The 10,191-nt window shown below is 45.6% G+C and overlaps 1 protein-coding gene across 1 annotated transcript; it reads right to left on the bottom strand.

Moving 5' to 3' along the window:
- Window positions 1–1,415: 1,415 nt before the first annotated feature.
- On the bottom strand, window positions 1,416–2,800 carry LOC309333229 (putative CENPB DNA-binding domain-containing protein 1). Its single transcript, XM_081846655.1, has 2 exons — window positions 2,081–2,800; window positions 1,416–2,005 (listed from the first exon to the last, which is right to left on the bottom strand). Exons 1-2 carry the CDS (start codon window positions 2,561–2,563, stop codon window positions 1,712–1,714), a joined length of 777 nt encoding a protein of 258 aa, XP_081702781.1. The 5' UTR covers window positions 2,564–2,800; the 3' UTR covers window positions 1,416–1,711.
- Window positions 2,801–10,191: the final 7,391 nt, after the last annotated feature.

Raw genomic sequence — 10,191 nt, 5'->3', positions numbered from 1 at the left:
ATTCATCTTTATAGCTGCTATTCAACCCAACAAGGAAAGCTTCAAATTTGACCAAATTTCTAAATCTTTTTTCACTTCCGTCCAGCATTTTTCATAATTATCTTTAAATAAGTCCCCATTTTTAGCTGTCATGTTAATCCCCAGGTATTTCACTTTCTTAACCACAGTCAGACCTGTCTCATTCTGAAACCTCTCTCTTTCAATCGATGTTAAAATTTTCTCTAAAACCTTAGTTTTTAACTTGTTCAATTTAAATCCTGCCACTTGACCAAATTCTTGAATTAGTTCTAAAACCCTTTTAATACTAGATTCTGGCTCCTGTAATGCCAATTCTAAGTCATCTGCAAATGCTCTCAGTTTGTACTGTTTGGCTCCGACCTGTATACCTTTAACCAACCGGTCCCTTCTAATCATGTTCAGCAGAACCTCCAGGACCGATATAAAAAGCAATGGGGAAATTGGGCACCCCTGTCGTGTCCCTTTTTCTATCTTAAATTCTTCCGTCACCACATTATTTACAATTAATTTAGCTTTTTGTTCAGAGTATATTGCACCTATACCATTTTCAAAACCTTGGCATACCCCCATCCCCTGTAGGTTCTTTTTCATAAAACTCCAAGAGATGTTGTCAAAAGCTTTCTCCGTGTCCACAAATATCAGAACTGCTTTAGTGTTTATATTCACTTCTAATTTTTCCAAAATATCAATTATATTCCTCAAATTATCAGACAAATGTCTTCCCGGGAGAAAGCCCGCTTGGTCTTTGTGAATCTCTTCCATCAATACTTTTTTCAATCTCTTGGCCAAAATGTCAGCAAAAATTTTGTAATCCACATTTAATAATGATATAGGGCGGTAGTTCTTAAGCTGAGTCTTTTCAGTCTCTGTTTTCGGTATAAGTGTAATATACGCCTCTTTCCACGACTCTGGTGCCCTTTTCCCTTCCAAAATTTCATTGCAGACTTCCTTCAAAGGTTGTAATAACCACTCTTTCAAAGATCTATAGTATCTAGAAGTCAGCCCATCTGGTCCTGGAGATTTGCCCAATTGCATATTTTGGATGGCACCTTCTACTTCCTGTTCAGATATTTTATAATTCAACATTAGTTTACTTTCTTGGGAGATTTTTGGTAATCCATTTGTCTTCAAAAATCAATCCATGTCCATTTCTTTCTGTGGCCCTTGTGAATATAATTGTTTAAAATACCTCTGGAAACAATTTCTAATCTCAATTGGGTTATGTATATTCTTTCCTTCCACTTCTAAATTTGTAATAGTATTTAATTTTTGTCTTTTTTTCATTTGCCAAGCCAGCAATTTCCCACATTTATTAGCTGATTCAAATGTTTTTTGTCTCATTTGTTTAATTTTCCATTCTATTTCCTGATTCATCATTTCCATATATTGTACTTGATATACAGTGGTGCCCCACAAGACGAAATTAATTCGTTCTGCAATTTTTGTCGTCTAGCGAATTTTTCGTCTTGCGAAGCACGAAATCCCATAGGAATGCATTGAAAATCAATTAATGCGTTCCTATGGTCAAAAAAAGTCCAAACAAAGCCAAATTTGGTACAACAACAGTTTATTAACTGCTCTTTAAAGTCACACATACTGTAAAGAGCAGTTCAAAAATTGAAGGGAAAATAAATTAACTTTATAAACATGACAGAAAAACATTTAAAAATCAACAAAGTGTACAGTACATTTTCTAAGACTCTGGGGGACCACTCGAAGAAGGCTCCTCTTCCACTCTTTGCTTCTTGGTCAAGAACCTGTCCATAGTCTGCTGCTTTATCCGCCTTTTCAGCAGCTCCCTGAAAGACGACATGACCCTCGTATCATAAAAGTTCCCAGCGTCATGTGCCACGTGCTTCTCATGGTGGTGTAGATCTGCAAAAGTCTGCACCTCCTTCCACTTCTGGCAAATGTCCCTCAGTCTTTCGGAGGACAGCCGTTCCTCAGTTGCTTCCTCCTCTTCCAGTGAGGCCTGCTCCTGCGCAGCCTCTGCCTGCAGAACGTAGCCCTCCGTCGTCACAACCTCCAGGAACTCCGCTGCAAAGTCTTCAGCCGCAGGAACATCAGAACTGGCAGCCTCTCCATGCCTGACCACACTGTGGATGCCAGATCTTGTCTTGAACCGGTCAAACCAACCTCTGCTAGCCTTGAAGACTTCTGGCTCGGCTGAGGTTCCTGGCTGTTCCCGGATGAGGTCAGCGTGCAAGGCCTTGGCCTTCTCACAAATGACGGCCTCAGACACTGTGTCCCCTGCACGCTGCTTCTCTTCTATCCAGATGAGCAGCAACTTCTCGACCTCCTCCAGGACAGCTGGGCGGTTCTTCATGATCCTGGTGACTCCCTTGGCTGCATCAGTCGCCAGGATCTTCTCCCTCATCTTCAGGATGGTCCCGATGGTCGATGGGTTCCTGCCGTACTCCCTGGCGATGTCCGTCACACGCATTCCGCCGTCGTGCTTCCAGATGATCTCCTTCTTCATTTCCAGCGTCACCTTCTCCTTCTTCCTCTCGCCGGCCACCGCAGCAGCAGTCTTCTTGGGTCCCATGGCAGCACAGCTCCTACCTTCGTAAACTCAGAAACAGAAAAAAAAATCAGTGATGTGCTTCAAACCCAAAAAATACAAAAGCAGCCAGCCACCCACCACACAGAAATTAAAACCCAGAACCAAGGCCTTGAATCCCAAGCACCCCAACCCCAAATCCAAAATCCAAAACCCCCCAAAAAAGTTTTAAAAGTTTAGCTTACCAAATGGATGAAAGAGAAGTTCTGGAAAAGCTTCAACAATCAACCACCGACGTCCTCAGAAACCTCAAATGGCTGCAAAATAAGTTTAGGAAAAGCTTCAAAAATCACCAATGTCTTCAAAAACCTCAACTGCTCCCACAGACACGCACCAACCCACCCACAACACAGAAATTGCAAACCCCTCCCCAACTGCTCCCCCAGCCCCTCCCCAACTGCTGCAAACCCCTCCCCAACTGCTTCCCCACCCAGACAAAAAAAAATTTCAAAAAATAACAACATGGCCAGCACTCAGAAATTCAAACTCAGAAAATTTTTCAAAAAAAATCAACCTGGCCCAGTGGTCACAGAAAATCATAAAAATTCCCAAAAAAGGCCCACAAGCCCCCAGATTATCGCAAACCCCTTCCCAACACCAAGTCCTTGAATCCCAAACACCCCAACCCAAAATCCAAAACCCCCCAAAAAAGTTTTAAAAGTTTAACTTACCAAATGGATGAAAGAGAAGTTCTGGAAAAGTTCTGGAAAAGTTTTGGAAAATCTTCAAAAGTGAGCAAAGTCTGAGAAAAGGCTACCAAACCACGTGCTAACAGTTGCTCCTCGAAGTCAAGTCGCAACTGCAGCTGCTCAAGCTAAGCACCCTTGGTTTTAACGGTTTTTACACAAAGGAAACAAAGTCGCGAGACGTTTTCGTTTTGCGAAGCAAGCCCATAGGGGAATTCGTCTTGCGAGGCAAATCGCGGGCGAAAAAACCTTTCGTCTAGCGAGTTTTTTGTCTTGCGAGGCATTCGTCTTGCGGGGCACTACTGTAATTTTATTTCTCTCAAAATCTCCTGCGACTTTGGTTTTACTCTCAGTTTCTTCTCACTTTCTTTTATTTTCTCCAAAATTTTATCTTTCTTCTCATTTTGACTTCTCTTTTTTATTGCATTCTGTTGTATCAAAAACCCTCTCATAAGAGCTTTGCTTGCGTCCCAAATTACTCTTTTTTCTACATCAGTATTCATATTTATTTTAAAATAATCTCTCAAAGTTTTTTGGGCCTTTTTATAGACTTCTTCATCTCTAAATAAGGTGTCATTCATCCTCCATCTGAAGGAGCCAGTTGATATTTGTTTCATCTCCATCCTTACAGCGTTATGGTCGGAGCAAGTTTTTGGGCAGATTTCCACTTTCTTTATCTTTGGTGCCATTCCTCTAGTTACCCATATTTGGTCAATTCTAGTCCATGTCATCTTGGCTTCAGAAAAGAAGGTTCCCTCTCTCCCCAAGGGGTTCTTTGTTCTCCAAATGTCCACTAAGTCCATATTGTCTGTCATCTCAAAGAAAGTTTTTGGTAGTCTACCATCCTTAGTAACTACCTGTCTTTGTGCCTTGTCCATGTTTGTAGAGACTACTCCATTCATGTCCCCCATCAGAATCAAATTGTAATCCATATAGTCCAGTAAGGTCTCATGCAACTTTTTAAAAAATTCAGATTTCCCCTCATTCGGTGCATAAATTCCTACAATCAAAAATTTCTCTCCTTGGTGTTGAATTTCAATTGCCAGGAATCTTCCTTGTTCATCTTTAAAAATTAATTTCGGTGATAGTCTCTCCTTTGCATATATCACAACTCCTCTTTATTTAACTTTATCAGATGAGAGAAACTCCTGTCCCAATCTCTTATTGATAAGTAATTTCCTGTGTAACCTCGTTACATGTGTTTCTTGTAGACAAATCAAGTCCAGTTGTTCCTTTTTTAATATATGAAAAACATTTTTTCTCTTCCGAGGAGAGTTAAGGCCGTTACAATTCCAACTTAAAAGTTGCAGAGCCATGATGGGGTTACTTCACTTTACCTCCGACTGCACCGAGTGTCTGTTCTTGTTCTGTCAGTGGTGTGTCTTTCTCTGGACCGTGTAATCCAAAAGATAGGTTTGCTATGTCTAGTATTCCTTTTTCCAATGCTCTTGGCTCCTCTCCGGATTCCGCTTCTTTCTGTAGGTCTTCTTCGTGGTCTTTCAGAAACCTATCTTTGTCGTTAACTGATCTTATTTTAATCTTTCTTCCTTTATATTTAAAGGATAGGCCTTAGGGAAATTCCCACCTAAAGAGAATTCTATTTCTTCTCAACAGGGCGACTAGGTCTCCGTAGTTAAGCCTTAAGTCCAAAAGATGTTTTGGAATGTCTTTAAATATCTCCACACTTGAGTCGTCAATTTCCAGAGTCCTTTGATAGTGCAGATTCAAAATTTTGTCTCTCTCCTCTTTTGTTCGAAGAGTAATCAAGCAGTTCCTCACTTTATTTCTCCTTTGTCCTCTTCCAAGTCTAAATGCACTCACTATCTTAAATTCTTCCTTCCCCAAGTCCTGTTGCCAAAAATCTGTAAATTCCTGTGTAAGAAAGTCAGCCAGATTATCTTTCTCACGTTCTGGTACAGCCCTGATTCTTAAATTTCTTTGTTTCTCTTTCAATTCAATCATAGACAATGTCAAACCGTGGTCCTCCAATTGCTTATATACTGGTGGTATCTTCTCTTGAGTAGTAGTTGCAATATCCTTTGCTTCTTCAGCTATCTTTCGGGTCGAAGCAGATTCCTGTAATAATTTTTCAATAGACTGTGTATTGGTATTCACCTTCTGTCCCAAGTTGTTAATGCTTGTGGTATTCAGATCAATTTTAACTGATGCTTCAGCTACTTGTTTATTTGTCTCAGCTACCTGCTTAGCTAAATTTTCCAAGGATTCATTAATTTTCCCAAGTGCATGTGCCAAAATGTCTTCGGACGACATAACTTTTGATTTGACCTGTGGTGGAGCAGCCCCTGATGTTCCAGATGCTCCAGATGTTGAAGCGCTTCGCTGCTGCGCAGTGTCTGTCCGATAGTGTCTGCCAGACCTAGTAGTTTTTTCCTGCGCCAGCTCTAACTTTCCTCTCCCATCTGCCATAACACTCTCATGAGAATCCAAGGTCAATCCCACGGTTGAAAATTTGTTTTGAAAAGGAATTTTCCTATAACCCAGTTGTTATTGTAGCAATGTCAATCCTCCTCTAGGGGGACACAGTAACAGCCAAAACTTGCAACTTTTAAGAAACAAAGATAGTCCTTATGAGTCCCCCAGTTCACTTAAAAACAACAGTTTCAGTACGCTTAAACAGTTACTTTAAAACCAGGAGAAGTCCAGAAACACTGTATCTCTTTTGCAGAGCTAAGTCAAAAGTCCTCTGCTTACCGACAGGCTTTCCACTGAGCGGCTTTCCTTGTCTGAGGGCAGTCCGTTCCCAGGTTTTAGGCAGTGGATTTTAGCTTCCTTTTCCCCCTTTTCTTGCAGGTAAATATAACTCAAACCTTCCCCCCTCCTCTCCTGCAATCTGGAGGGGAGACCGCTTTCTTGATGTTGAGATTTAAGTCTTTTCTAAATGTCTTTCCAAGTTTCCGCTTTACAGTCTCTTTGCTTTGATCTGTTTACAAGAAGGGAAGGCAGACTTCCTGTTTATACCTTCCCGTTTCGGTGTCGAATTAGCTTGTTTTTACTCCTTTTAAATTCAATTTAATCCTACTCACGGGTAGTTGCTTTCAAAGTCCAATTGTCCCAGGAAAAAGTCAGCGCTCTCCGATAACGGCTGTGCGGCTTCACTCCACGGAAGAAGCAGTCGACTCTCAGCACCGCGCCGCTCACCCCTGTCCCGCTCCGGAGCCCTTAAAAGGGTCCCTTCGCAGCTTGGGGGGGCGCAAATGCTGCCCGCCGAGTCCCCACGTTCACAGGCTTCCCCCGCCTGTGATTTTTAGAGGGTCCCCGCTTTGCCGCAGCGGTAAGACCCGATCCCGCAGAGCTGGTCCCTCCGAGACTCAAAGGGAATCCGCCATTAATCAATGGCGCTGACCCGGAAGTCCATCCTCTGAGGATTCAAAACCAGCTTCCCACCCGCTCAGATCTCTTCCCGCAGGGTGGACCTCCCAGTCTGATTCTTCTCCCTCTGACACCTCCCCTCCCTCCTCTTTGGAGGCAGGAAAACCCACAAAGTCCCCTTCGTCGTCTGTGGTTCCAAATTCTTCCTCCCAGAATCTCGCTAGTGGTTTTGGCTTATCCGGGAACAAACTGTGGAATTCTTCCACCAGATAGCCGTCATTGATTGATTCGGCAGGGACCCACGTGTTTTCTGACCTGGGTTCTCCCTCCCAAGCTACCAAGTACTCCACCTGGTGACCTCGCCACCTTGAATCGAGTATTTCCGTGGCTTGGTTGCGGTGTTCCCTCTCCTCTACCTGCGGGTGGGTGGTGACTCCTCCCTCCCGCCCCGGAAATTCCCGCCCCTCCCTGTACGGTGAAAGTAGGGACCTATGGAACACCGGATGTATCTTCATGCTGTCAGGCAACTTTGAATGCCACTGGGTTCACCTGCTGTGTTACCTCAAAAGGCCCCAGCCGCCTCGACTGCAACTTCTCGCACCCTCCCTTTAGGGGTAACCCTTGGGTTGACAACCACACCCGGTCTCCCACCCGTATGGCCTCCCTCTCCCGACGGTGCTTGTCCGCCTGCCTCTTGTAAACTTCCTTGGCCCGCTCCAAGTTCATCTTGAGTTGCTGGTGCAAGGCCTCCATTTCTTCTACAAACTGCTCAGCCGCGGGTACACTCCATCCTTCCTCCCCCCTTCCCGGGAAGGCCCTGGGGTGACACCCATAATTGGCCATGAATGGGCTCATTCCCGTGGACACATGTTCAGCGTTATTGTACGCAAATTCAGCCAAAGCTAGTTTCTCTACCCAATCGTTCTGTCTCTCGCTGACGTAACAGCGTAGGTATTGCTGGAGTATACCGTTCGCTCTTTCTGCTTGTCCGTTGGTTTCTGGGTGCCTCGCCGTCGAGAAGCCCACCTCGACCTGTAGCAAGCTCATGAGCTTCCTCCAGAACCTGGAAGTAAATTGTTTCCCGCAATCGGAGATTACCCTCGAGGGAGCCCCATGCAGCCTGAAAATGTGATCCACAAACAACCTGGCTGTCTTTTTTTTTCTTTTTTCTTTTTCTTAATTGTTTGTATTTTTCTGGTGTTTTTTTTTTGCTTGTCTGTATACATGGTCTTGTTTTTTTCTTGCTTAATCTAGTGGGGTTTTTTAATTTTTAAAACTGGAATAAATATTATTTTTTAAAAAAGAAAAGAAAATGTGATCCACAAACAACCTGGCTGTCTCCTCTGCCGTCACCGCGTGTGAGCAAGCTATGAAATGGCACATTTTCGTCAGTAGATTGACTACTACCATGACTGCTGTCTTCCCCCTTGACTTGGGCAAATCTGTCATAAAATCAATGGACACCACCTCCCAGCGCCTTCCCGGTGTAGGTAAGGGTTCCAGTAACCCTGCGGGGGCAGCCCTCTACCCCTTTGCCCTCTGGCATCGGTCGCACCCCCGTACATATTCCCGTACGTCTTCCCTCACCTTTGGCCACCAGAACTGCCTGGTGATGAGCAGCATGGTCTTATGCTGTCCAAAGTGCCCAGCTGTTGGGTTGTCATGAAGTTGTTTAAGTACCTTCCCCCTCAAGGTCTCCCCCAGTACATACAGTGCCCCCTTATAGTACAGTAGCCCTTCCTTTTCCTCAAACCCTCCATGGTCTTCCCTTCCGTCCCGGAGTTCCCTGATTTTTGCTTGAGCAAACGCGTCATCTCTAGTAAGCCCTGCCAGTTCTTGTTTCCCAACCAACGCTCCCCCACACACCCACCGGTCCTCGGGAAACACGTGTCGGATCTCCGGTGGTCCCTCTCCTTCCATGTACTCCGGTTTCCGGGAGAGAGCATCTGCTCTTACGTTTTCCTCTCCCGGCACGTATCTGATCTCGAAGGAAAACTTGGAGAACTCCTGGGCCCATCGAATCTGTCTCTGGTTGAGTACTTGCGCGGTCCGCCAGTATTCCAAGTTCTTGTGGTCAGTACAAACCTGGATCTTGTGCCGCACCCCTATCAACAGATGTCTCCATTGCCGAAACGCCGCATAGATCGCAAGCAGTTCTCAGTCATATACTGTGTAGTTTTGCTCTGACTTGCTCAGCTTCCTTGAAAAAAAGGCACACGGCCTCCAGCCCTGCTTGGCCCTGGGCTGCAAAAGGACCGCTCCAACGGCTCGGTTGGACGTGTCCGTCTCCAATCTCATGGGCTTCTCCAGATCAACGTGCAGGAGCTGCTCTTCCGAAGCGAACGCCTTCTTCAGCCTTTCAAAGGATTGCTGGGCACTTTCTGTCCACGCGAACTTCTTTTTGCTACTGAGACAATCTGTGATGGGCGCTGTCAAGTGAGCGAAGTTCTTTATGAACTTCCTGTAGAAGTTGCTGAACCCTAAGAACCTCTGCACATCCTTCTGGGTTTTGGGGGCTTTCCATTCCAGCACTGCCTTCACCTTGCCTGGGTCCATAGCTAGGCCCTTGTCTGACAACTTGTACCCCAGAAACTCGACCTCTCTGGCGTGAAATTGGCATTTTTCCAGCTTGACCCACAACTGATGCTTCTGCAGTCTCTGTAGCACTTCCCTGACGTCTCTGACGTGTTGCTTCTCATTGTCCGAATAGATTAAGACGTCATCCAAAAAGGCTACGCAATTCTTGTACAGCAGGGGTCCCAACACGTGGTGCATGAATGCTTGAAAGCAGGCGGACCCCGATTGTAATCCAAATGGCATGACTAAGTACTCAAAAGCCCCCAGGGGGGTGAACATGGTAGTTTTCCATTCGTCCCCCTCCCTTATCCTAATCAAATTGTATGCTCCCCTGAGGTCCAGCTTGGTAAAAATCTTTCCCTGCCTCACCCGTGTTAAAATGTCGTCAATCCTGGGCATTGGGAAGGTCACGGGTTCTGCCACCAGGTTTAAGGCCCGGTAATCCACGACTAATCTGGGCTGATTAGTCTCTTTTTTGTCCACAAAGAACACCGGACTGCCCCCCCACCGCCTTTGATTCCCTTATGAACCCCCTCTTCAGGTTCTTGTCAATAAACTGCCACAACTCCTGCATCTCCTGGTCGGACATGGCGTACAGCTTACCCACCGGCAACTGAGCCCCTGGGAGTAAGTTGATTTGGCAGTCAAAGGGCCTGTGGGGGGGTAGTCTATCTGCCTCCCTCTCGCTGAAGACCTCCTTCAGGTCAGCATATTGTGGTGGCACCTCCCCTTTTTGTTCCATGGCCAGCCCAGCCACCCTGGCCACCGTCATTCTTGGGTTCTCCCCTCCCAGACAATGTCCTAAGCAGTAAGCTGACCCAAAGGTGACTGACCGCTGATGCCATGACACTACTGGATCATGCAGTGCCAGCCAGCTCATCCCCAGTATTATTGGGGTTCCTGCCAGTGTGGCCACGTGAAAGGCAATGGTCTCCGTGTGCCTGGAAACCCTCATTCGCATTGGCGGGGTCTGATGTGTCACTCCCCCCCCCCACCAGAAGTTCCCTGCCATCGATGGTG

Source organism: Podarcis erhardii, assembly GCF_964252035.2.
Source record: "Podarcis erhardii genome assembly, chromosome: W".
NCBI classification, from domain to species: Eukaryota; Metazoa; Chordata; class Lepidosauria; order Squamata; family Lacertidae; genus Podarcis; species Podarcis erhardii.
Note: the sequence above shows the minus strand (reverse complement) of the source record. Positions and strands in the feature narration are given on the sequence as shown.

Bases quoted from the DNA above. Each gene is read 5' to 3' on its own strand.
- LOC309333229 (XM_081846655.1), bottom strand. From the start codon at position 2,563: ATGGGACCCAAGAAGACTGCTGCTGCGGTGGCCGGCGAGAGGAAGAAG. The intron at 2,006-2,080 runs GTTCCTGCGGCT...CTGCAGGCAGAG, and splicing joins GAGAGGCTGCCAGTTCTGAT to GCTGCGCAGGAGCAGGCCTC.